Source organism: Hyla sarda, chromosome 2 (assembly GCF_029499605.1).
Source record: "Hyla sarda isolate aHylSar1 chromosome 2, aHylSar1.hap1, whole genome shotgun sequence".
NCBI lineage: Eukaryota > Metazoa > Chordata > Amphibia > Anura > Hylidae > Hyla > Hyla sarda.
Genome location: NC_079190.1, coordinates 265,377,824 through 265,405,362, shown reverse-complemented (window position 1 = coordinate 265,405,362; position 27,539 = coordinate 265,377,824). Strand labels below are relative to the sequence as shown.

Genomic DNA, 27,539 nt, shown 5'->3' with positions numbered 1-27,539 from the left:
CAGAGTATTTAAATGATAACGCTCTTAACCTCAAATTTACTGTATCATCTTATGTCCCCACTGTCTCCTTCCTGGACCTATATCTGACTGGTGATATCATTACCGGAAAGATTGAGACGTCCACATATAGGAAGGAAACCAATGTGAACTCTATCCTACGAGCCGATTCGTGTCATCCCACCCACGTGACCAAAAATTTACCCGTGGGTGAGATGATACGTGCTAGACGTAACTGTTCTAGACAGGAGGACTTTGATCGTGAGATCGGAGTTATCTCATCCCGTTTGAGATCAAGAGGCTACCACGATCGGCACATTCAACGGGCGATAAACATTGCCCGCGACCGTGATCGCCCAAAACTTCTGTCTGGTGGGAAGAGATTGCCCTGTCCCACCAGCGATAACAATATGGTGATGCAAAGACATCACCCCATTACGTTTGTGACCCAATATAGTGATGACTTTCATGCTATCCGCAATATAGTGCAAAAATACATTCCCATGATTTCAGGTGATCCATCTTTTTCTGAAATATTCAGTGGTGGTTTCAGATGTATATCTAAGAAAGCTAAAACTATATCTAATAAAGTGTCTCCTAGTCTCTTTTTGAACACTAGAAGTCACAAGACTAATTGGTTGCAACACCAGGGCTCGTTCAGATGCGGTCATGGCAGATGCACTTGCTGTTCTATTATGCTCAACAGCACGAGCTTTGTGTCAGCATCCAATGGTGAACAATTCAACATGACACAGTTTGTCAACTGTAACACACACCATGTCGTTTATCTCATCACGTGCCGGGAGTGTAACATCCAATATGTGGGGTGCACGACGGGTGCCCTGAAGGTGAGAATTCGGAGGCACCTGTCGGACATCCCCCATTTTAACTCCCGACACGTTTCCATGGTGAGTCGACATTGTGCAGAGAAACATTCTGGGTCAACTCGCAGCTTATATATTCAGGGCATAGAAAAAGTTACCATGCCTTTGCGCGGTGGGGACCATAGAAAAAAGTTACTTGACCGTGAGGTGTTTTGGATTTTAAAACTTGATACTAGGTCTCCTAGGGGTTTGAACAAAAGGCAAGACACCATGTTGTATTATTAGATCTGCATATAATGAAATATACGCTCAGATAGTTCGTTTTATTTCTTGAACTGTTTATCTGATGTCTTGCCCTTGTTCCTATCCCCTCACTGAACCCATATATACAGGGACGTCATAGCTCAATATACAATACAGCTATTTCATATACTCCCTCCCACATAGTAGACCTTACAACTCAGTTCCCTACAGTTCATAGTCCTCCTGTTCCATTAGTTGATATTTCCCATAGGTCTATATTTACCACAATATATGTTCTCTATCTTTTATATTATAAACATATCATATCCAACCATATGTGGTTTTATAGACTTTGGACGAGTGACCCTCATCCTTTCCCCCATTACGTTTTTCTATAGAACCTAGACATCTTCCCAGGGATTGTCCCGCATCCGCTCATACAGATGGCTAACATTTAACTTATACTAGTTTACGATTATCTTCGCATTTATTCAGTCATTGTTTTCGGATGTGGGGTATATCCAGGGGATTAGTTCTTAATCTATATAACTATAACTTTTTAAGTATTCTTACCAGTTTATTTGTACCAAGTCCTTCCTTTCCCTTTACATATTAACATTATTTGCCATACCTGAAGTGACTTGGCTTGATATCTTAAAAATGATGATGGTATTGGTTCTATACTGTGTCCAACATTGATAAACTTGAGCACACTTAGGGTGTGACTGACAATGTATACTACCGTGTATTTTTAAACTATTGATTTGTTACTATATGGTTTTTCTATACATGTCGGTCAGTCTTTATCCCTAGAAATTTTGTTTATGTATACTTTTCTTTATTTATGATATTTCACAGTTTATTTTATTTGTGAGCTATGTATATTTTGTTTAGTGTTCCTTTTTGTCTAATGTGAGCGCAGACGTCGGCCTGGCCTTTGTGTGTGGCTGTGCACCGCCCCGTCCCACTCAGGTGTTTTCACCTGGTGGGGGGGGCGGTGCCACCCACTATAAGAGCCAGACTGATCTGAGTATACCATTGTATGACTAAGGCGACTAAGGTTGCTGAAACGCGTCACTCTACTCCATGATCCGTGTTGCTGTTTGCTGTGTGTATCTACAATAAATTCCATCTTGCATCGTGCTTTGTGCTGGACATTGTTCTACTTTTCAATTGTTACTTGCCACAGGTGAGTTTAAAGGAGCATCACATGCTTGAAACAATCTTATTTTTCCACAATTTTGAAAGGGTGCCAATAATTTTGTCCAGCCCATTTTTGGAGTTTGGTGTGACATTATATCCAATTAGCTTTTTTCCCTCCCTTTTTTTGGTTTAGTTCCAATACACACAAAGGGAAGTTACTGCAATCCTTTTCTGTGAGAAATACTTCATTTTCTAGAAATATTTCAGGGGTGCCAACATTTACGGCCATGACTGTATATGTCAGATTTATCAGTCAGACTGACACACTTTGATAAATCTGGTGTATTTAAAAACTGTCCTAAGTTTGCACAGTTTTAGTAAATCTGGGTCATAGCTCCTTTAGCTGTTAATTTGTTTTTCCTTCTGTTAAAAATGCTGCCTGCAGGTTCAACCAATGGGACTTGTTCAATTTAAAAGGGATTTGTCTTCAGATGACAATCCATTGTTTAAATAAAGTTTCTGTAAAATTTTATATATATATTTTTTTAAAGAGAATTTGTCGGCTACTGTTGGATCACGTCACCGCTCTGCACCGTCTTCTTAGGGAGCAGAGCGGTGACGCGAGCCGACATTCAAGCCGTCGGGGCAGGGCCACGGTCGCAGTGAATGGAGCTGGTAAGTGTAAGTCCCTACTTGCCGGGGGGGGGGGGGGGGGGCTTTATAACTTAATATCTTCACCATCCCTGGGGGGCACAGACTTCCCCCGGGGATGGTGAGTATAACTATTTTAGCATATAAAATGCATTGCCAAGCACTATATATTCTAAAATATGCTGATTTGGTTCCCTCCCTTTAAAGCTTTCCCGTATTTAACACAGTTTGTTTTATTCACAGCGAGTATATTTGGAAACCTAATACTCCGACCTCCTCCTGATCAGTCAGCACCTAGCAACTTGGACAAGAGAAAGTGTCAGGAATTTGTTCAGCAGTTCCTCATTGGGACAGACAGTCCTTAGTATTGTGTCAAACATCTTTTTTTCTGAAGCTGTGCTTTCTCATCTATCCATTCTAGTTGTAAATATCGGTATTTATGGTGTCCTATTTGCACAACTGATTTATGTTTTTTATAATGTAGATCATCGTTCTTGCTGAAAAAAGAAAGAGGAACTTGTTTTCCTTTGCTGACAAATACCACTGTGCCTTAAAGGGGGTTTTCAGTCCCACAAATGTTTCATATGAGCTGGGGCTAGCTTAATAATAAATAAGGTTCTACTCACCTGCCTGAACACCAGCCTTTTCTGTCATGACAATGCCTGGTTCCATCTGAGAAACGCAGGTAATGCTGTCTGAGGCAGATCACCACAGCCTGCTATTGGTAATTTCTTGCATGTTGAAAGGAAAGCAGAAAGTGCTGCCTACCTGGGACCATGCACTGTCAGGACAGCATGGGCTGGGGACTTGGCAGGTAAATAAAACTTCATTTTAAAGGACATCTGTAGTACAACATAACTTATCCCCTATCCGAAGGATAAGTTATAGATCGCGGGGGGTCCGAGCACTGGGGCCCCCCGCGATCTCCTGTATGGGGCCGCAGCAGTATTCTGGAAAGGGGGCGTTCCATCCCCGCATGACCCAGCGGCTGAACACGCCCCCTCCATGTACCCCACAGAAATACATGGAGGGGGCATGTCTGCTGCGGCTTTCTGCTGGGGACGAAACTGCAATTTCTCCAGACTGCCGCGGCCCCGTAAAGGAGATCGCGGGGGGCCCCAGTGCTCGGACTCCCCGCGATCAATAACTTATCCCCTATCCTTCGGATAGGGAATAAGTTATGTTGCACTACAGATGTCCTTTAAGCCAGACCGAACCTATAACTAACCTTTATTGGGTTATAAAATCTGTAATAACATATTGTTAGCCATTTATAAATCACTACCAGACATTCCATTTTAACATGTTCAGGTAACCTCAAAAAGTGTTTATATTAATTTCACTACTAAATCTGTTAAAGAGAATATATTATCGGCAGGGGCCAGTGTTGAAATTTTCCCGCCGGATTGCTAAAATGCGGTGTACACGTTAAAGGTACCATAAGATAGTATTTTTTTATCTTTTTGGGCTTATTTTACATAATTTGTTAAGGAACTGCTTAAAGAGGTACTCTGCTGCTCAGCGTTTGGTACAAACTATTCCTGAATGCTGGAGCCGGCATCGGGAGCTCGTGACGTCATAGCTCCGCCCCCTCATGGCATCACACCCCCTCAATGCAAGTCTATAGGAGGGGGTGTGACAGCTGTCACGCCCCCTCCCATAGACAAGCTGTGAGGGGGTGTGGCTTGACATCATGAGGGGGTGGGGCCATGACGTCACGAGCTCCAGCGTTCGGAACAGTTTGTTCCAAACGCTGAGCAGTGGAGTATCCTTTTAAGAAGCGTTACCACAATGCATTCATATTACGTTTTTCTCTTTGATCCAAAATATTCCTCAACAGAGTGCCACTATCTTTTATATGCTGCAGGAGTCTGTGAAGGTAATGTAGTGGCAGATGAAGCCATATTCAGCTGTACCATTTATCAATATAAAGGTATTGATAATATGATACATTCCATTTATGTGGTAGTATGTTTATGCCTGTTATGTGCATGGAAGCTATTTGCATGCTTATAAAGAATGGCAGCAATTTGACTAAATAGAAGGCCAAATATTTCGTAATGTCGTCCTTTATTGCTATGCTGAACACATATATGTTCTAATATCTGTTAAGATGCACTCAAAAATGGCTTATATCACTACATTACAGCAACAGCCATATTATTTTGTACAAAATATAAAAATTCTTCCTCTTTTTTTGTTGCTAAAAAGCAGCTTTTGTTTCCATCCAGAAATGTGGGAATTGTACTATGATTTGATAGAATATCCTTTCTGCAAGGATCCCCATTGTTCCTGCAGTTTTATAATCATGCCTTGAACAATAGAGAGTACCTGTCATCTATATCAGATGTGTAATGGAGAAGCATCAGTGTACATGCAAATGAACGCTTGACCTAAATCTTAAAGTGGGTATCCAGGAATAGTAAATCAGTAAATAGTAAAACAGAACCAAAACAGGTTTTGTGTGGTATTACAATTTGTCACCATTTATTTAAATTGAATTGATCTGTAATACCGTAAACATCCTGATGACAGGTGTGGCTCTGTTTTTTGAAGAAATCAGTTCAGTTTTCTACTTCTGGATGGCTCCTTTAAGATTGTTTACAGCGTACCAAACAGAACATTGTTTAAGAAGAAATCAGGAGTATAAATGATTTGGAGAATTTTCCTAATATACTTATAAAGTCTATGGTGCTCTCTTTCTCTGTTTGTCCACATAAATACTCAGCTGTCTGTTACTGGCACTGGTGTAGATCTATATATGACTCCTCGACCAAACTGCACAGGGTCTTCGAATGAGCTGGTAAGTGTATGTGGTAAAACAGAGAAATGATAAAAATGGTTAGTATTATTTTATCCCCTGATGAAGGGTTTACTCACATATGAGAAACATTAACTACACTGTACTGCATGGCCAAATGTAATCTTCTGCTCATAGACTACAATTGTCTCACTGACTCAGTATGCATCACTGACAGGTAACTAAGTAGCAGAAATAAGTTGATGGTTGTATATTGTCACAATAAGTCAGCCAGCTTATTAAAACCTGAAATTATTGTTAGCTAAATAATATACTGCATATCCTTTATTGTCCATGCTGGATGAATAAACTCTTTGAGACATACATAATATGTATTTTTAGACTGTAAAGTCATCTGTAGAAATGTTTTACTTGTGCTAAGTTGTGCCACTTTTGATATAAATCAAAATTTCAGAATTTTTATTCTTCATTGTAAACTGTTCTGCTGACAAGGCTTTGTACAGACATTTTCTATTTTGTATGTGTTTGTAAGACACTTAAGATGTCTTTAATTATTTTATTTAATGTTTGTATTAATACAGAAAGGGAACTATTTTAAAATGTTGGTTTAAATTACAGACCTGTAAGGGTGGGTTCACACTGTGTTTCTGCGTTTTTGTTTCAGTTTAACATATACGTTTTACACATTTGAAGTAAACATGTTAACGGATGCTTAAGAATGCTCAGGATTACCTTAGACGCACATAATACAAATATATACCTTTTTTTGCTGTATGACTACATTTTAATATATAGTAAATTAATATACTGTAACAGAAACAGTAAAATGGAGACAAAAACCCAGTGTGAACATACCATAAAATACTAATAGAGAATAAATATTTAATTATAAATTTGTTTCTGTCTTATTGATTTATATTTCATACAGTGAGACATGTTACAGAACTCCACTGTATCAGTGTCTACAGGGCTTTGTTCACATGAAAATGTGCAGTTCCACCTAAAAAAAAAAAAAAAGATCACCAGGTCCAGATGGCAATAACCCCATATGCTAAACAACTGATGCACGTTGTCATCAGTTGTGGCATCAGAATTGGGGCAGACTAACCAAAAGAAGAAAGAAAGACAAAAAAAAATACATTAAAATCCAAAACATCTGGTCATGAAAGGATTAATTATAAGAAAAAAAGGTCTTCTGTCTATCACACTTTGTAACTTTCTTACATCACAGGGGTTATTACTAGTAGTAGAATATGGCACTCTTGATTAAATAGTTGGTGCTCAAGTAGGATCCCACTCCTTAAAATCATAGAAAAAAGACTTGGCACTCAAATGCTGCGAATGTGAGGTTTATTTCATGTGCAATCCAAAACAAGAGATAACGTTTCGGTCAAACATTGACCTTCATCAGATCAAAGATTGCTGTAGAGTTGGTGCATGGTAAACAGCCTAAAGCCGTGGAGGTGGAATATGGGGATGTGCGACCGCACATCCGATGGCCACCTCCACGGCATGTTCACGGCCTCCCACTTGAGACGCGCATGAATGTTAACTGTCCCGTTCAAATGATAGGGATCAGTTCTACAATCAGTTTCCCTCCAGTGCTTCTTTTCTACAGCGTCAGAGGGAAACGCCACTGGGTGACCAACAATTGTAAACGGGTCTTAAGCTAATTTATTCCATAAATGATATTTAATTGCAAAAATGAATCCACTAGTTCTCACATGGCTAGCAATGCCAAATATGTGAATATGTGTACACTGTAAAGACCCTTTAGCTGCTGCGTAAGGTTCATGAGTTTTAGTAAAAGCAGAAAGGGCCTTGGAAGAACTAAATAAAAAATAATAATAATAATATAATATTTTTTTTCTTCATATTTTAATGTTTGTTTGTTTTTTTCATTATTACTTATCTTTTTTGTTCCTGCTATTGAATACAATGGGGTCAATCGGGATCCGTTATTTGCCGGCATGCTTCGGCAAAATTACGTCCGGCAAAATGCAAAAAATAAATAAAAAAGGGAGTTTGACGGCCCAATTTGCCAGAGCATACCAGCAGTGTGATAGGGGCCTTAGGATGTACTCTGATATACAACCCTTTTTAAAATGTTATGACAGCTAGAGTTCCCTAAAATAAAGATGCCATAAAATGTCTGTTACCAATTCATCTAAGCAGTCATAAGGATTAGGATTTTGATTATGTAGAGACTGGACAAGTCCTATACACCATTGTGAATATAAAGCCAAGGCTGGCAAAAAAAGGGCTTATTTAACCACTTCCTGCCACAGGGGAAGAAAAAAATATATATTTATACAGTCATGGCCATAAATGTTGGCACCCCTGACATTTTTCAAGAAAATGAAGTATTTCTCACAGAAAAGGATTGCAGTAACACATTTGTGGAAAAATATCAACAATCTCAAGGTTACAAGTCCATCTCCAGAGATCTAGATTTGCCTTTGTCCACAGTCCGCAACATTATGAAGAAGTTTGCAACCCATGGCACTGTAGCTTATCTCCCTGAGTGTGGACGGAAGAGAAAAATTGAAAGGTGTCAACTCAGGATAGTCCAGATGGTGGATAAGCAGCCCCAAACAAGTTCCAAACATATTCAAGCTGTCCTGCAGGCTCAGGGAGCATCAGTGTTAGCGCAAACTATCAGTTGACATTTAAAAGAAATGAAACGCCATGGCAGGAGACCCAGGAGGACCCCACTGCTGACACAGAGATATAACAAAAGCAAGACTACACTTCGCCAAAAAGAACTTGAGTAAGCCAAAATCCTTCTGGGAAAACATCTTGTGGACAGATGAGACCAAGATAGAGCTTTTTGGTAAAGCACATCATTTTACTGTTTACCGAAAATGGCATGAGGCCTACAAAGAAAAGAACACAATACCTACAGTGAAATATGGTGGAGGTTCAATGATGTTTTGGGTTGTTTTGCTGCCTCTGGCACTGGGTGCCTTGAATGTGTGCAAGGCATCATGAAATCTGAGGATTACCAACGGATTTTAGTACAGCCCAGTGTCAGAAAGCTGGGTTTGCATCCGAGATCTTGGGTCTTCCAGCAGGACAATGACACCAAACATACGTAAAAAAGCACCCAGAAATGGATGGCAAAAAAGCGCTGGAGAGTTCTGAAGCGGCCAGCAATGAGTCCAGATCTAAATCCCATTGAACACCTGTGGAGAGATATTAATATTGCTGTTGGGAAAAGGCGCCCTTCCAATAAGGCTAAGTTTCTACTTGTTTTTTTTTTGGGGGGGGGACGCCAATTCTGCCGCATGGCATTTTTTTGGCCAAAAAACGCTGTGGCCAGATGTTAGCTGTTATTCTTTTTCCACTTGGCGTTTTTCAGTTTGGCGTTTTTTTTTTTTTTTTTATCCTTTTGGTGTTTTTTCACTCTTTTTTGGCGTTTTTCAGCTCCTTGGTGGTTTTGCAGAATTGCAGCATGTTAAGCCACTGGTGTTTTTTTCCCTGAAATCATGGTGTTTTTCTCCCATAGAAGTCTATGGGAGTAAAAAAAACGCCAAGAAAGACGCCATGTGGGTTTTAACTTTGGCATTTTTTCAGGCGGTTTTTATTCTCTTTTGGACTTTAGCAATCCAAAAAAGTGATGGAGATACCTTTTTAAATAAAATTTCGTAGGGTACCATTAAAAAAATATTTATAAAAAAAGATACAGTAGTTATGGAAAAAATTGTATTTAACGAAATTTATCTTTTTTATAACATTTTTTATTAATTTTTAAACAGGGATCAATTTATGTGGGCGGCCAGGGCACAAAAAATATAGTCGACAAGAATAAATGTAGTGTGTGTGTTTTTCACTTTTTATTTATTTTTTAGGTGGTACTACTACTCCCAGCATGGAACACACACTGTTCCATAATGGGCCGGCTGCTCTTCTATGGTCCCCTGCACTGACTTATATATACACCTATTCATATTTCCCGCAGAGAGCTGTGATTGGTCAGATGGTTCCAGCCATTCACAACTCTGTGGGAAATATGAATAGGTGTATATATAAGTCAGTGCAGGGGACCATAGAAGAGCGGCCAGCTGCATCTATACATTATACAGGAGGATCACAGTGGGTGTCAGGAGTGACATCCGCTGTGATCTTTCCTTAACTGCAGGTACTACTGCTTCCAACATGGAACAGAGCGTGCTCCATAATGGGAGTAGTAGTTCCTGCATTAATAGACAGATCACAGCAGGTATCACTCCTGACATCCGCTGTGATCGTCCTTTCTATTGCAGAGATGTGGACCTGCTCTATAAAGCATCTTTGCACTATACTCCGGCCAATGATGTGAATAGAACATCACTCAATCATATTTCCCTCTGAGAGCTGTGATTGGCTACAACCATCCGGCCAATCACCACTCTGGGCAGAAAATATGAATGAGTGATGTTCTATTCAGATCACTGGCCGGAGTACAGAGCAGAGATGCGAGCGCTGTATAGAGCCACTTCACATCTCTGCTATATTATGGGCGATCGCATCGGGCAATATGGCTATTAGTACAGGTACTACTACTCCCATCATGGAACAGTGTGTTCCATGCTGGGAGTAGTAGTACTACCTAAAAAATGTCAAAAAAGAGAGGGGAAAAAAGTGAAACACACACACTTTATTAAAATGTTGTTATAAAAGATATAAACAAAGAATAAGTTGGCCAGCACTAATGATTCCAAACTATTATATGGACCTGGCTTACAGGTGCAGGCTGCTGGGCTAAATATACAGCAACAGGAGAATACAGCAGCACACTGCTAGCACAAAGATATAGATAAAACATGAATATATAGATGAAACATGAGTATATAGATAAAACCTAAAAAGCTATACAGCTGTAGTGCAATAAATGAAAATATGAAATTATGAAACAGTGAGGTACTTAGCTTGCCAATTTGGCGGCCAAATAGCTTGGACCGTCCCACCACGGCAAGATGACCTCATTTTGGGACGGACCCTACACTATGAATATGCCTCTGTGTGAACAGTTCAGCAGGCATTGCAAGATCTGAAACATCCAAGGCACCTTATATACTCCTGATAGAGGTGGGTGGGGTGCAAGAGCCAACATGGAAACACTGTTTCATAATTTTATATTTTCATTTATTGCACTACAGCTGTATAGCTTTTCATGTTTTATCTATATACTCATGTTTTATCTATATCTTTGTGCTAGCAGTGTGCTGCTGTATTCTCCTGTTGCTGTTATAAAAGATATAGTTAAATAAAAAAAAATTCCATCACTACAGTACTGCATCCTTTTTTTGGGGGGTACCCAACTAATTTTGGGTACCAAAAAAAACGCGAAAGGGGGAAAAAATTCAATTTCCACACAAATGAAAAAATGCCAGGAAAAACGCCAGACGCAGGAAATTGCACTGGCGTTTTTTTAAACCAAAAAACGCAAGACAAAAAAAACAAGTGGAAGCTTAGCCTAAGGGTACGTTCACACAAGTGGATTTTCGCAGCGTATTTTGCTGTGGATCGGCTGCTGAAGGACCCTCTGTATTCTGCCTTCACATGTGCCTGCTCGTAGCGGCAATACGCCGCTACGAGCAGACACAGTGCGAGTGCCTGCGTGCATGCGCAGTATACTTGCACATCGCGGCAGCTCTCGGCCTGGCTCATTGAGCAGGGGGAGCGGCCGCGATGCGTGCGAGTACACCGCGCATGCGCGGCGACTCGCACATCATCTCAGTGTGTCTGCATGTAGCGGCATATTGCCGCAACGAGCAGTCACATGTGAAGGCAGAATACAGAGGGTCCTTCAGTGGCGGATCCGCAGCGTAAAGTACGCTGTGAAGCCGCTCATGTGAACGTACCCTAAGACAGACCTGGAGCAATTTTGTCCAGCCCATTTTTGGAGTTTGGTGTGACATTTATGTCAGTTTGCTTTTTTTCCTCCCTTTTTTGGTTTAGTTCCAATATACACAAAGGGAATAAACATGTGTCTAGCAAAACGCGTTACTGCAATCCTTTTCTGTGAGAAATACTTAATTTTCTTGAAAAATTTCAGGGGTGCCAACTAGAGATGAGCGAACTTACAATAAATTCAATTCGTCACGAACTTCTCCGCTCGACAGTTGATGACTTTTCCTGCATAAATTAGTTCTGCTTTCCGGTGGGCTGGAAAAGGTGGATACAGTCCTAGGAGACTCTTTCCTAGGACTGTATCCACCTTTTCCAGCCCACCGGAGCACCTGTAGGCTGAACTAATTTACGCAGGAAAAGCCATCAACTGCCGAGCCGAGAAGTTTGTGACAAATCGAATTTACTGTAAGTTTGCTCATCTCTAGTGCCAACATTTACGGCCATGACTGTATATTAAAAAACAAATTTCTTATTTTGTTTACAATTTTTCCCCAAGTTTAAGATCCATAATGTTTTATTTTTCAGTAGATTATGCCATATAAGGGCTTATTTATTTTATTTTTGCAGGACAAGTTGCAGTTTTTATTGGCACCCTTGATTTTACCATATAATGTAGCCTGTTATCCTTATTCTTCAGGTCAGTATAATTAAACCGATACTACATTTATATAGTTTTGGTTGTTTTCTACCGCTAATAAAATGGTTTATATTGCTGAGCATCACCTTAATCTGACCCCTATATATTTTATTTTTATGCATCCTGTTAAGGGATGGGAGCAGCAAGTAAACAGATTAGCTGGAAAAATGGGCAATCTTACAGGCGTTTTCTGGGCAAACATTAGGCCACCAAGTGCTGACACATGGCATCCCTATCGATTGACTGTTCGGCACAACTGCAGTGCCCGGATATACACAAAGAATGGGACCTGAACCCTTAAAGGGGTACTCCGCCCCTAGACATCTTATCCCCTATCCAAAGGATAGGGGATAAGATGTCTGATTGCGGGGGTCCCTCTGCTGGGGACCCCGGGATCTCTGCTGCGGCACCCCGCTGTCATTACTGCACAGAGCAAACTCGCTCTGTGCGTAATGACGGGCGATATAGGGGCCCCGGAGCATTGTGACGTAATGGCTCCGCCCTTGTGACGTCACGGTCCGCCCCCCCTTAATACAAGTCTATGGGTGGGGGCGTGGTGGCTGTCACGCCCCCTTCCATTGACTTGCATTATGCTCCGGCCCCTGTATCGCCCGTCATTACGCACAGAGCGAGTTTGCTCTGTGCAGTAATGACAGAGAGGTGCCGCAGCCGAGATCCCAGGGGTCCCCAGCAGCGGGACCCCCGCAATCAGACATCACAAGAAGAAAAAATAGGGACATGCTCCGGTGCATCCTGTGCCTTTACCTCGTGGCGGCAGATATAAAATGTGTATGTAATATAACTGCTCACCTTGATGTGTTACGCTTCGAGCACAACACCGTCATCAGCCTTATGGAGGAATCGGCAGCAGCCCGTGTCTGTCCGTGCCCAGTGTCCTGGGGCTGTGTAGCAATGTAGAGATCCGCACTCTTGGAGAGGTTTGAGAGAAAAGGACACTTGTTTGGCGGTTGCTGGATCAGGAGACAAAGTTATAAGGATGCCAAAATTCTAGGCGATTTCAAACAGCGTTCTTTATTATAACAAACAATTGACTGTTTTTTGGCATCCTAATAACTTTGTCTCCTGATATGCATGCAAGACATATATCGGTGGTTGTTTACAGAACCTGTTGGATGGCTGGGGCGTTGTGCAGGGAGGGCTTCATTATCAGTTGGTGGATTGTTCCTGCCACCCTCTATGGCGATCATTTGCACATTCCATATTACAGAGGAAGATCCCCTATTACATGCTCAGCCAATGAATAAGGACTCTTAGTGTGAGCTATACCTCCATGCAAACAAGTACCAGAAGACCCCTACATGGTGCCTTTAGATGTGCCTGCTAGGAGCTGAACGACGCCGCTATGAGCAGAGACAATTCTGAGATGTGCGAGTCGCCACACATGTGCGGTGTACACGCACACATTGCAGCCTCTCCCCCTTCTCCCTGAGCTGGGCCAAGAGCAGCCGTGATATGCGAGTATACTGCGCATGCACGCGGTGACTCACACATCACAGTGTATCTGCTCGTAGCAGCATGTTGCCGCTCTGAGCAGGCACATCTAAAGGCACCCAGTAGCAGTCCTTTGGCGGCGTATCTGCAGCGTAAAATATGCTGTGGATCCGTTCATCTGAATGTACCCTATAGGAGTTGTGCCCTTTAAAGTATATAAGAAAAAATTGCTAATTTCTTCCAAAAACAGCACCCCACACCTGTCCTTATGTTGTGTTTGGTATTACAAGTTGGCTTCATTCACTTCAATGAAACTAAGTTGCAATACAACACACACTCTGACTTTGGTGTGGCACTGTTTTTTGAAGAAATCAGCAGTTTTCCTAATCCTGGATAACCCCTTTAAGACGTGTGTTATATAGCCACAAAAAGCTTAAAAAAATGACTACAAAAGCCATTTTTTTATTTGAAAGGTGGCAACGTTTATATAGATTTATGGGGAGATTTATCAAAACCTGTCCAGAGGAAACGTTGCTGAGTTGCCCATAGTATCCATTCAGATTGCTTCTTTAATTTTTCAGAGGCATTTTCAAAAATGAAAGAAGTGATCGGATTGGTTTTCCTCTGGACAGGTTTTGACAAATCTCCCCCCATAGAGTTGGTAGGTTTTAGACTGCAGTTTTAATTTCTCCATTCCAATTCAACAACTTTGTACTTAAAAAATAACAATATACATACACATTTATAAAACCCTGTGCTGAGGAAATGTTGCCCGTAGCAACCAACCAGATCGCTTCTTTCAGGCCCCTGAAAAATTAAAGACGTAATCTGGTTGGTTGCTATGGGGCTTTTCCTGTGCATAGGTTTTGATCTCCCCCCTAGTGTTGGGTGCTATGGGGCTTTTCCTGTGCACAGGTTTTGATCTCCCCTAGTGTTGGTTGCTATGGGTCTTTTCCTGTGCACAGGTTTTGATCTCCCCCTAGTGTTGGTTTTTATGGGATTTTTCCTGTGCACAGGTTTTGATCTCCCCCCCCTAGTGTTGGTTGCTATGGGACTTTTCCTGTGCACAGGTTTTGATCTCCCCTAGTGTTGGTTGCTATGGGTCTTTTCCTGTGCACAGGTTTTGATCTCCCCCTAGTGTTAGTTGCTATGGGACTTTTCCTGTGCACAGGTTTTGATCTCCCCTCTAGTGTTGGTTGCTATGGGACATTTCCTGTGCACAGGTTTTGATCTCCCCTAGTGTTGGTTGATATGGGACTTTTCCTGTGCACAGGTTTTGATCTCCCCCTTAGCGTTGGTTACTATGGGGCTTTTCCTGTGCACAAGTTTTGATCTCCCCCCTAGTGTTGGTTGCTATGGGACTTTTCCTGTGCACATGTTTTGATCTCCCCTAGTGTTGGTTGCTATGGGACTTTTCCTGTGCACAGGTTTTGATCTTCCCCCTAGTGTTGGTTGCTATGGGACTTTGCCTGTGCACAGGTTTTGATCTTCCCCCTATTGTTGGTTGCTATGGGACTTTTCCTGTGCACAGGTTTTTATCTCCCCCCTAGTGTTGGTTGCTATGGGACTTTTCCTGTGCACAGGTTTTTATCTCCCCCCTAGTGTTGGTTGCTATGGGACTTTTCCTGTGAACAGGTTTTTATCTCCCCCCTAGTGTTGGTTGCTATGGGACTTTTCCTGTGCACAAGTTTTGATCTCCCCCCTAGTGTTGGTTGCTATGGGACTTTTCCTGTGCACATGTTTTGATCTCCCCTAGTGTTGGTTGCTATGGGACTTTTCCTGTGCACAGGTTTTGATCTTCCCCCTATTGTTGGTTGCTATGGGACTTTTCCTGTGCACAGGTTTTTATCTCCCCCCTAGTGTTGGTTGCTATGGGACTTTTCCTGTGAACAGGTTTTTATCTCCCCCCTAGTGTTGGTTGCTATGGGACTTTTCCTGTGCACAGGTTTTGATCTCCCCTAGTGTTGGTTGCTATGGGACTTTTCCTGTGCACAGGTTTTGATCTCCCCCTAGTGTTGGTTGCTGTGGGACTTATCCTGTGCACAGGTTTTGATCTTCCCCCTATTGTTGGTTGCGATGGGACTTTTCCTGTGCACAGGTTTTTATCTCCCCCCCCCCCCCTAGTGTTGGTTGCTATGGGGCTTTTCCTGTGCACAGGATTTGATCTCCCCCTAGTGTTGGTTGCTATGGGTCTTTTCCTGTGCACAAGTTTTGATCTCCCCCCTAGTGTTGGTTGCTATGGGACTTTTCCTGTGCACAGGTTTTGATCTCCCCTAGTGTTGGTTGCTATGGGACTTTTCCTGTGAACAGGTTTTGATCTCCCCCTTAGCGTTGGTTACTATGGGGCTTTTCCTGTGCACAAGTTTTGATCTCCCCCCTAGTGTTGGTTGCTATGGGGCTTTTCCTGTGCACAGGTTTTTATCTCCCCCTAGTGTTGGTTGCTATGGGGCTTTTCCTGTGCACAGGTTTTTATCTCCCCCCCCCCTAGTGTTGGTTGCTATGGGGCTTTTCCTGTGCACATGTTTTTCTCCCCCTAGTGTTGGTTGCTATGGGACTTTTCCTGTGCACAGGTTTTGATCTCCCCCATGTTGGTTGCTATGGGACTTTTCCTGTGAACAGGTTTTGATCTCTCCCCTAGTGTTGGTTGCTATGGGACTTTTCCTGTGCACAGGTTTTGATCTCCCCGTGTTGGTTGCTATGGGGCTTTTCCTGGGCACAGGTTTTGATCTCCCCCCTAGTGTTGGTTGCTATGGGACTTTTCCTGTGCACAAGTTTTGATCTCCCCCCTAGTGTTGGTTGCTATGGGACTTTTCCTGTGAACAGGTTTTGATCTCCCATAGTGTTGGTTGCTATGGGACTTTTCCTGTGAACAGGTTTTGATCTCCCCCTAGTGTTGGTTGCTATGGGACTTTTCCTGTGCACAGGTTTTGATCTCCCCCTAGTGTTGGTTGCTATGGGACTTTTGATGTGAACAGGTTTTGATCTCTCTCCTAGTGTTGGTTGCTATGGGGCTTTTCCTGTGCACATGTTTTGATCTCCCCCTAGTGTTGGTTGCTATGGGACTTTTCCTGTGCACAGGTTTTGATCTCCCCCCTAGTGTTGGTTGCTATGGGACTTTTCCTGTGCACAAGTTTTGATCTCCCCCCCTAGTGTTGGTTGCTATGGGACTTTTCCTGTGAACAGGTTTTGATCTCCCCCTAGTGTTGGTTGCTATGGGACTTTTCCTGTGAACAGGTTTTGATCTCCCCTAGTGTTGGTTGCTATGGGACTTTTCCTGTGAACAGGTTTTGATCTCTCCCCTAGTGTTGGTTGCTATGGGGCTTTTCCTGTGCACAGGTTTTTATCTCCCCCCCCCCCCCCTAGTGTTGGTTGCTATGGGGCTTTTCCTGTGAACAGGTTTTTATCTCCCCCCCTAGTGTTGGTTACTATGGGGCTTTTCCTGTGCACAGGTTTTTATCTCCCCCCCCCCCTAGTGTTGGTTGCTATGGGGCTTTTCCTGTGCACAGGTTTTGATCTCCCCCCTAGTGTTGGTTGCTATGGGACTTTTCCTGTGAACAGGTTTTGATCTTCCCCCTAGTGTTGGTTGCTATGGGACTTTTCCTGTGCACAGGTTTTGATCTCCCCCCTAGTGTTGGTTGCTATGGGACTTTTCCTGTGCACAGGTTTTGATCTCCCCCCTAGTGTTGGTTGCTATGGGACTTTTCCTGTGCACAGGTTTTGATCTCCCCCCTAGTGTTGGTTGCTATGGGGCTTTTCCTGTGCACAGGTTTTTATCTCCCCCTAGTGTTGGTTGCTATGGGGCTTTTCCTGTGCACAGGTTTTGATCTCCCCCTAGTGTTGGTTGCTATGGGACTTTTCCTGTGCACAGGTTTTTATCTCCCCCCCTAGTGTTGGTTGCTATGGGACTTTTCCTGTGCACAGGTTTTTATCTCCCCCTAGTGTTGGTTGCTATGGGGCTTTTCCTGTGCACAGGTTTTGATCTCCCCCTAGTGTTGGTTGCTATGGGACTTTTCCTGTGCACAGGTCTTTATCTCCCCCCCTAGTGTTGGTTGCTATGGGGCTTTTCCTGTGCACAGGTTTTTATCTCCCCCCCCCTAGTGTTGGTTGTTATGGGTCTTTTCCTGTGCACAGGTTTTTATCTCCCCCTAGTGTTGGTTGCTATGGGGCTTTTCCTGTGCACAGGTTTTGATCTCCCCCTAGTGTTGGTTGCTATGGGACTTTTCCTGTGCACAGGTTTTTATCTCCCCCCCCTAGTGTTGGTTGCTATGGGGCTTTTCCTGTGCACAGGTTTTTATCTCCCCCCCCTAGTGTTGGTTGCTATGGGTCTTTTCCTGTGCACAGGTTTTTATCTCCCCCCCCCCCCCCCACCCCACCCCCCCCCCCAGTGTTGGTTGCTATGGGGCTTTTAGGACTCTTAGTGTGAGCTATACCTCCATGCAAACAAGTACCAGAAGACCCCTACATGGTGCCTTTAGATGTGCCTGCTAGGAGCTGAACGACGCCGCTATGAGCAGAGACAATTCTGAGATGTGCGAGTCGCCACACATGTGCGGTGTACACGCACACATTGCAGCCTCTCCCCCTGCTCCCTGAGCTGGGCCAAGAGCAGCCGTGATATGCGAGTATACTGCGCATGCACGCGATGACTCACACATCACAGTGTATCTGCTCGTAGCAGCATATTGCCGCTCTGAGCAGGCACATCTAAAGGCACCCAGTAGCAGTCCTTTGGCGGCGTATCTGCAGCGTAAAATATGCTGTGGATCCGTTCATCTGAATGTACCCTATAGGAGTTGTGCCCTTTAAAGTATATAAGAAAAAATTGCTAATTTCTTCCAAAAACAGCACCCCACACCTGTCCTTATGTTGTGTTTGGTATTACAAGTTGGCTTCATTCACTTCAATGAAACTAAGTTGCAATACAACACACACTCTGACTTTGGTGTGGCACTGTTTTTTGAAGAAATCAGCAGTTTTCCTAATCCTGGATAACCCCTTTAAGACGTGTGTTATATAGCCACAAAAAGCTTAAAAAAATGACTACAAAAGCCATTTTTTTATTTGAAAGGTGGCAACGTTTATATAGATTTATGGGGAGATTTATCAAAACCTGTCCAGAGGAAACGTTGCTGAGTTGCCCATAGTATCCATTCAGATTGCTTCTTTAATTTTTCAGAGGCATTTTCAAAAATGAAAGAAGTGATCGGATTGGTTTTCCTCTGGACAGGTTTTGACAAATCTCCCCCCATAGAGTTGGTAGGTTTTAGACTGCAGTTTTAATTTCTCCATTCCAATTCAACTACTTTGTACTTAAAAAATAACAATATACATACACATTTATAAAACCCTGTGCTGAGGAAATGTTGCCCGTAGCAACCAACCAGATTGCTTCTTTCAGGCCCCTGAAAAATTAAAGACGTAATCTGGTTGGTTGCTATGGGGCTTTTCCTGTGCATAGGTTTTGATCTCCCCCCTAGTGTTGGGTGCTATGGGGCTTTTCCTGTGCACAGGTTTTGATCTCCCCTAGTGTTGGTTGCTATGGGTCTTTTCCTGTGCACAGGTTTTGATCTCCCCCTAGTGTTGGTTTTTATGGGATTTTTCCTGTGCACAGGTTTTGATCTCCCCCCCTAGTGTTGGTTGCTATGGGACTTTTCCTGTGCACAGGTTTTGATCTCCCCTAGTGTTGGTTGCTATGGGTCTTTTCCTGTGCACAGGTTTTGATCTCCCCCTAGTGTTAGTTGCTATGGGACTTTTCCTGTGCACAGGTTTTGATCTCCCCTCTAGTGTTGGTTGCTATGGGACATTTCCTGTGCACAGGTTTTGATCTCCCCTAGTGTTGGTTGATATGGGACTTTTCCTGTGCACAGGTTTTGATCTCCCCCTTAGCGTTGGTTACTATGGGGCTTTTCCTGTGCACAAGTTTTGATCTCCCCCCCTAGTGTTGGTTGCTATGGGACTTTTCCTGTGCACATGTTTTGATCTCCCCTAGTGTTGGTTGCTATGGGACTTTTCCTGTGCACAGGTTTTGATCTTCCCCCTAGTGTTGGTTGCTATGGGACTTTGCCTGTGCACAGGTTTTGATCTTCCCCCTATTGTTGGTTGCTATGGGACTTTTCCTGTGCACAGGTTTTTATCTCCCCCCTAGTGTTGGTTGCTATGGGACTTTTCCTGTGCACAGGTTTTTATCTCCCCCCTAGTGTTGGTTGCTATGGGACTTTTCCTGTGAACAGGTTTTTATCTCCCCCCTAGTGTTGGTTGCTATGGGACTTTTCCTGTGCACAAGTTTTGATCTCCCCCCTAGTGTTGGTTGCTATGGGACTTTTCCTGTGCACATGTTTTGATCTCCCCTAGTGTTGGTTGCTATGGGACTTTTCCTGTGCACAGGTTTTTATCTCCCCCTAGTGTTGGTTGCTATGGGACTTTTCCTGTGCACAGGTTTTTATCTCCCCCCTAGTGTTGGTTGCTATGGGACTTTTCCTGTGCACAGGTTTTGATCTCCCCTAGTGTTGGTTGCTATGGGACTTTTCCTGTGCACAGGTTTTGATCTCGCCCTAGTGTTGGTTGCTATGGGACTTATCCTGTGCACAGGTTTTGATCTTCCCCCTATTGTTGGTTGCGATGGGACTTTTCCTGTGCACAGGTTTTTATCTCCCCCCCCCCCCCCCCCCCTAGTGTTGGTTGCTATGGGGCTTTTCCTGTGCACAGGATTTGATCTCCCCCTAGTGTTGGTTGCTATGGGTCTTTTCCTGTGCACAAGTTTTGATCTCCCCCCTAGTGTTGGTTGCTATGGGACTTTTCCTGTGCACAGGTTTTGATCTCCCCTAGTGTTGGTTGCTATGGGACTTTTCCTGTGAACAGGTTTTGATCTCTCCCCTAGTGTTGGTTGCTATGGGGCTTTTCCTGTGCACAGGTTTTGATCTCCCCCCTAGTGTTGGTTGCTATGGGGCTTTTCCTGTGCACAGGTTTTTATCTCCCCCTAGTGTTGGTTGCTATGGGGCTTTTCCTGTGCACAGGTTTTTATCTCCCCCCCCCCCTAGTGTTGGTTGCTATGGGGCTTTTCCTGTGCACATGTTTTTCTCCCCCTAGTGTTGGTTGCTATGGGACTTTTCCTGTGCACAGGTTTTGATCTCCCCCATGTTGGTTGCTATGGGACTTTTCCTGTGAACAGGTTTTGATCTCTCCCCTAGTGTTGGTTGCTATGGGACTTTTCCTGTGCACAAGTTTTGATCTCCCCCCTAGTGTTGGTTGCTATGGGACTTTTCCTGTGAACAGGTTTTGATCTCCCATAGTGTTGGTTGCTATGGGACTTTTCCTGTGAACAGGTTTTGATCTCCCCCTAGTGTTGGTTGCTATGGGACTTTTCCTGTGCACAGGTTTTGATCTCCCCCTAGTGTTGGTTGCTATGGGACTTTTCCTGTGAACAGGTTTTGATCTCTCTCCTAGTGTTGGTTGCTATGGGGCTTTTCCTGTGCACAGGTTTTGATCTCCCCCTAGTGTTGGTTTTTATGGGATTTTTCCTGTGCACAGGTTTTGATCTCCCCCCCTAGTGTTGGTTGCTATGGGACTTTTCCTGTGCACAGGTTTTGATCTCCCCTAGTGTTGGTTGCTATGGGTCTTTTCCTGTGCACAGGTTTTGATCTCCCCCTAGTGTTAGTTGCTATGGGACTTTTCCTGTGCACAGGTTTTGATCTCCCCTCTAGTGTTGGTTGCTATGGGACATTTCCTGTGCACAGGTTTTGATCTCCCCTAGTGTTGGTTGATATGGGACTTTTCCTGTGCACAGGTTTTGATCTCCCCCTTAGCGTTGGTTACTATGGGGCTTTTCCTGTGCACAAGTTTTGATCTCCCCCCTAGTGTTGGTTGCTATGGGACTTTTCCTGTGCACATGTTTTGATCTCCCCTAGTGTTGGTTGCTATGGGACTTTTCCTGTGCACAGGTTTTGATCTTCCCCCTAGTGTTGGTTGCTATGGGACTTTGCCTGTGCACAGGTTTTGATCTTCCCCCTATTGTTGGTTGCTATGGGACTTTTCCTGTGCACAGGTTTTTATCTCCCCCCTAGTGTTGGTTGCTATGGGACTTTTCCTGTGCACAGGTTTTTATCTCCCCCCTAGTGTTGGTTGCTATGGGACTTTTCCTGTGAACAGGTTTTTATCTCCCCCCTAGTGTTGGTTGCTATGGGACTTTTCCTGTGCACAAGTTTTGATCTCCCCCCTAGTGTTGGTTGCTATGGGACTTTTCCTGTGCACATGTTTTGATCTCCCCTAGTGTTGGTTGCTATGGGACTTTTCCTGTGCACAGGTTTTTATCTCCCCCTAGTGTTGGTTGCTATGGGACTTTTCCTGTGCACAGGTTTTTATCTCCCCCCTAGTGTTGGTTGCTATGGGACTTTTCCTGTGCACAGGTTTTGATCTCCCCTAGTGTTGGTTGCTATGGGACTTTTCCTGTGCACAGGTTTTGATCTCCCCCTAGTGTTGGTTGCTATGGGACTTATCCTGTGCACAGGTTTTGATCTTCCCCCTATTGTTGGTTGCGATGGGACTTTTCCTGTGCACAGGTTTTGATCTCCCCCTAGTGTTGGTTGCTATGGGACTTTTCCTGTGCACAGGTTTTGATCTCCCCCTAGTGTTGGTTGCTATGGGACTTATCCTGTGCACAGGTTTTGATCTTCCCCCTATTGTTGGTTGCGATGGGACTTTTCCTGTGCACAGGTTTTTATCTCCCCCCCCCCCCCTAGTGTTGGTTGCTATGGGGCTTTTCCTGTGCACAGGATTTGATCTCCCCCTAGTGTTGGTTGCTATGGGTCTTTTCCTGTGCACAAGTTTTGATCTCCCCCCTAGTGTTGGTTGCTATGGGACTTTTCCTGTGCACAGGTTTTGATCTCCCCTAGTGTTGGTTGCTATGGGACTTTTCCTGTGAACAGGTTTTGATCTCTCCCCTAGTGTTGGTTGCTATGGGGCTTTTCCTGTGCACAGGTTTTGATCTCCCCCCTAGTGTTGGTTGCTATGGGGCTTTTCCTGTGCACAGGTTTTTATCTCCCCCTAGTGTTGGTTGCTATGGGGCTTTTCCTGTGCACAGGTTTTTATCTCCCCCCCCCCTAGTGTTGGTTGCTATGGGGCTTTTCCTGTGCACATGTTTTTCTCCCCCTAGTGTTGGTTGCTATGGGACTTTTCCTGTGCACAGGTTTTGATCTCCCCCATGTTGGTTGCTATGGGACTTTTCCTGTGAACAGGTTTTGATCTCTCCCCTAGTGTTGGTTGCTATGGGACTTTTCCTGTGCACAGGTTTTGATCTCCCCGTGTTGGTTGCTATGGGGCTTTTCCTGGGCACAGGTTTTGATCTCCCCCCTAGTGTTGGTTGCTATGGGACTTTTCCTGTGAACAGGTTTTGATCTCCCATAGTGTTGGTTGCTATGGGACTTTTCCTGTGCACAGGTTTTGATCTCCCCCTAGTGTTGGTTGCTATGGGACTTTTCCTGTGAACAGGTTTTGATCTCTCTCCTAGTGTTGGTTGCTATGGGGCTTTTCCTGTGCACATGTTTTGATCTCCCCCTAGTGTTGGTTGCTATGGGACTTTTCCTGTGCACAGGTTTTGATCTCCCCCCTAGTGTTGGTTGCTATGGGACTTTTCCTGTGCACAAGTTTTGATCTCCCCCCCTAGTGTTGGTTGCTATGGGACTTTTCCTGTGAACAGGTTTTGATCTCCCCCTAGTGTTGGTTGCTATGGGACTTTTCCTGTGAACAGGTTTTGATCTCCCCCTAGTGTTGGTTGCTATGGGACTTTTCCTGTGAACAGGTTTTGATCTCTCCCCTAGTGTTGGTTGCTATGGGGCTTTTCCTGTGCACAGGTTTTTATCTCCCCCCCCCCTAGTGTTGGTTGCTATGGGGCTTTTCCTGTGAACAGGTTTTTATCTCCCCCCCTAGTGTTGGTTACTATGGGGCTTTTCCTGTGCACAGGTTTTTATCTCCCCCCCCCCCCCCCCTAGTGTTGGTTGCTATGGGACTTTTCCTGTGAACAGGTTTTGATCTCCCCCTAGTGTTGGTTGCTATGGGACTTTTCCTGTGAACAGGTTTTGATCTCTCCCCTAGTGTTGGTTGCTATGGGGCTTTTCCTGTGCACAGGTTTTTATCTCCCCCCCCCTAGTGTTGGTTGCTATGGGGCTTTTCCTGTGAACAGGTTTTTATCTCCCCCCCTAGTGTTGGTTACTATGGGGCTTTTCCTGTGCACAGGTTTTTATCTCCCCCCCCCCCCCCCCTAGTGTTGGTTGCTATGGGGCTTTTCCTGTGCACAGGTTTTGATCTCCCCCTTAGCGTTGGTTGCTATGGGACTTTTCCTGTGCACAGGTTTTGATCTTCCCCCTAGTGTTGGTTGCTATGGGACTTTTCCTGTGCACAGGTTTTGATCTCCCCCCTAGTGTTGGTTGCTATGGGACTTTTCCTGTGCACAGGTTTTGATCTCCCCCCTAGTGTTGGTTGCTATGGGACTTTTCCTGTGCACAGGTTTTGATCTCCCCCCTAGTGTTGGTTGCTATGGGACTTTTCCTGTGCACAGGTTTTGATCTCCCCCCTAGTGTTGGTTGCTATGGGGCTTTTCCTGTGCACAGGTTTTTATCTCCCCCTAGTGTTGGTTGCTATGGGGCTTTTCCTGTGCACAGGTTTTTATCTCCCCCCCCCTAGTGTTGGTTGCTATGGGGCTTTTCCTGTGCACAGGTTTTTATCTCCCCCTAGTGTTGGTTGCTATGGGGCTTTTCCTGTGCACAGGTTTTTATCTCCCCCTAGTGTTGGTTGCTATGGGGCTTTTCCTGTGCACAGGTTTTTATCTCCCCCCCCTAGTGTTGGTTGCTATGGGGCTTTTCCTGTGCACAGGTTTTGATCTCCCCCCTTAGTGTCATTAGGTCACGTGATCCACTTAGCACTTCCTGTCCCCTCTGTCAGATGACCACGTCTCGTGAACGCTTTCATTCATGTCTGTCCCTCTCGGGTTTCCGTCGCTTCCTAGGAGCCAGGAAAGGAAGGCGGATCAGGAAGTGGCGCTGTTGAGGAATGAACTGAGGGCACCGGGGCACGGCTAGCGAGAAGAGTCGGGTCTGGATGTCAGTTTCCTGAGGTGTCTGTGGAAGCCATTGGTGTAGGGGGAGAAGGTGAAGCTCCGCTGCTTTATACGCTGCCGCTGTGCGAGGGGCGACCCGTGTGAGACGTGCCATTCGTGTCTATGGAGAGCAGCGGCCGCCTGCTGGACGTGGGGCCCTAAAGTCCTCGGTCAGAGCCGGAGCTGTAGACATTACTAGCTGATCACCTATCCTCTACATGGTCAGGCATTGGTCATGTCAGAACGTCCCTCCTCACCACCATGGGGCATCACTGAGATCCTGAGATGGACCGTGCTTCACCTTGGCCTCCTGTGAGGATTGTTCTTCATATAATGTGTATAGGAGTCCTATGTGGAGAATGCTGGCATGTAAATGGAGAAGTGCGCCCCACATATGAGGTGTCTGTGAATCTTCAGGATCCCTGGCAGTAGACCATAGATTGGCAGAGAATAAGACTCATAATGGGAGAGAATAGCCCAGAGCTGGCCCTTATGTCCATGGAGGAGGATGGCATCTGCCCAGATGACAAAGTGCGGAAGTGGTTCCTGGATAAAGGAGGACGAGAAGCCACCACGGTATATGATACCACCACTGTCCTCATAGAGCAGGACCAACAGCCGTCAGAGGAAGATGACGAGGAGGAGGAGGATGACAGTAATGTTGGCACCAACTTACCGTTCCTTGATGCCGCCAATGAGGAAGGCCTGTTGCTTATGACCGATCAGGACGCCATGTCTCAAGGCTATGTTCAGCACATTATTTCTCCAGATCAGATCCACTTCACTATTAATCCTGGCTCTACACCGATGCCCAGGAACATTGAGGGGGCCACATTAACCCTGCACTCCGAGTGCCCTGAAACCAAGCAAAAGGAGGTAACGCATAGTAGTTTTATATGAATCCCTCCATTGAGAGGTACCATTAATCCAATGAGAAGAATGTAGCTGCTGCTGAGTATACAACGGAGCTAGTGACCGGAAAGGCCACCAATATGCCCCTCCGAAGGATGGTACTCCCACTCCTGCAGATTGTTGTAAGGCAGTGGTCTCAGTCTGCGGCCCTCCAGTTTTTGCAAAACTTCAACTCCCAGCATGCCCGGACAGCCAACGGCTGTCCGGGCATGCTGGGAGTTGAAGTTTTGCAACATCTGGAGGGCCGCAGTTTAAGACTACTATTGTAAGGTGTTTGTAGGCATATTGACGGTATAAATAGTGAGTATGCCTTAGCTATATTCTTATATGATGACAGGCTCCAATGCCAGTTTAGGCCAACGAGATTGTTGGCAAATGCTGTGCTGATGTTTATTGGTCTATCAGCATGCCTTTCATCTCACTATAGAAAAGAGTATGTTCACACTGAGGAATTGGAGAGGAATTTACCTGTTATTCCACTCCAATTCATCCTTAAAGGGGTACTCCACCCCTAGACATCTTATCCCCTATCCAAAGGATAAGGGGATAAGATGTCAGATCGCCGCGGTCCCGCTGCTGGGGAGCCCAGGATCCCCGCTGCGGCACCCCGCTCTCATTACAGCACAGAGCGAATTCGCTCTGTGAGTAATGACGGGCGATACGGGGCACGAAGCAGCGTGACGTTATGGCGCCGCCCCTCGTGACATCACGGCCCGTCCCCTTAATGCAAGTCTATGGGAGGGGGCGTGACGATCGCCACGCCCCCTCCAATAGACTTGTATTGAAAGGGGCGGGCCGTGACGTCACGAGGGGCTGAGCCGTGACGTAACGATGCTCCGGCCCCTGTACTGCCCATCATTACATGCAGAGCGAACTCTCTCTGTGCTGTAATGAGAGCGGGGTGCCGCAGCGGGGATCCCACGGCTCCCCAGCAGCGGGACCCTGGCGATCTGACATCTTATCTAGGGGCGGAGTACCCTTTTAAAGGGGTACTCCGGTGGAAAACATTTTATTTTAAATATACTGGTGTCAGAAAGTTAAACAGATTTGTAAATTACTTCTATAAAAAAAAATATTAATCCTTCTGGTACTTATTAGCTGCTGAAGTTCTTTTCTTTTTGAATTTCCTTTCTGCCTGACCAGTGCTCTCTGCTGACACCTCTGTCCATTTCAGGAACTGTCCGGAGAAGGAGAGATTGGCTATGGGAATTTTCTTGTACTCTGGACAGTTTCTAAAATAGACAGAGGTGTCAGTAAAGAGCACTGTGGTCAGACAGAAAAGACAAAAAGAAAAGAACTTCCTCTGGAACATACAGCAGCTGATAATTACTGGAAGGATTAAGATTTTTAAATAGAAGTAATTTACAAATCTGTTTGACTTTCTGACACCAGTTGATATAAAGGGGTACTCCGGTGGAATTTTTACATTTTTTTTTTTTTTTAAATCAACTGGTGCCTGAAAGTTAAACCGATTTGTAAATTACTTCTATTAAAAAATCTTAATCCTTCCAGTACTTATTAGCTGCTGAATACTACAGAGGAAATTATTTTCTTTTTGGAACACAGAGCTCTCTGCTGACATCACGAGCACAGTGCTCTCTGCTGACATCTATGTCCATTTTAAGAACTGTCCAGAGCAGCAGATGTTTTCTATGTGGATTTTCTCCTACTCTGGACAGTTCCAAAAATGGACAGAGATGTCAGCAGAGAGCACTGTGCTTGTGATGTCAGCAGAGAGCTCTGTGTTCCAAAAAGAAAATAATTTCCTCTGTAGTATTCAGCAGCTAATAAGTACTGGAAGGAGTAAGATTTTTTAATAGAAGTAATTTACAAATCTTTTTAACTTTCTGGCACCAGTTGATTAAAAAATAAAATAAAAAAAAATTAATAAAATTCCACCGGAGTACCACTTTTATCAACTCCAGGGGAGTACCCCTT

At 44.5% G+C, this 27,539-nt stretch overlaps 2 protein-coding genes across 6 annotated transcripts in view; both read left to right on the top strand.

Annotated features, from left to right (window-relative positions):
- The window catches only part of INPP5B (inositol polyphosphate-5-phosphatase B), a 130,351-nt gene extending 126,623 nt beyond the window's left edge, over nt 1-3,728 (top strand). For all 3 annotated transcript variants that reach the window (XM_056557102.1, XM_056557103.1, XM_056557104.1), the window contains one exon: nt 3,102-3,728. In XM_056557102.1, coding sequence (XP_056413077.1) covers nt 3,102-3,223 — 122 coding nt within the window. In that variant the 3' untranslated portion in view covers nt 3,224-3,728. The remainder of the gene's footprint in view (nt 1-3,101) is intronic.
- A 251-nt stretch (nt 3,729-3,979) lies between these two features.
- The window catches only part of MTF1 (metal regulatory transcription factor 1), a 76,302-nt gene continuing 52,742 nt past the window's right edge, over nt 3,980-27,539 (top strand). Inside the window, exon 1 of one of the 3 annotated variants that reach the window (XM_056557101.1) lies at nt 3,980-4,737. In XM_056557101.1, coding sequence (XP_056413076.1) covers nt 4,717-4,737 — 21 coding nt within the window. In that variant the 5' untranslated portion in view covers nt 3,980-4,716. Of the gene's footprint in view, nt 4,738-24,512; nt 25,566-27,539 lie in introns of those variants that run through there. The other 2 variants (XM_056557100.1, XM_056557099.1) reach the window with 2 other exon arrangements.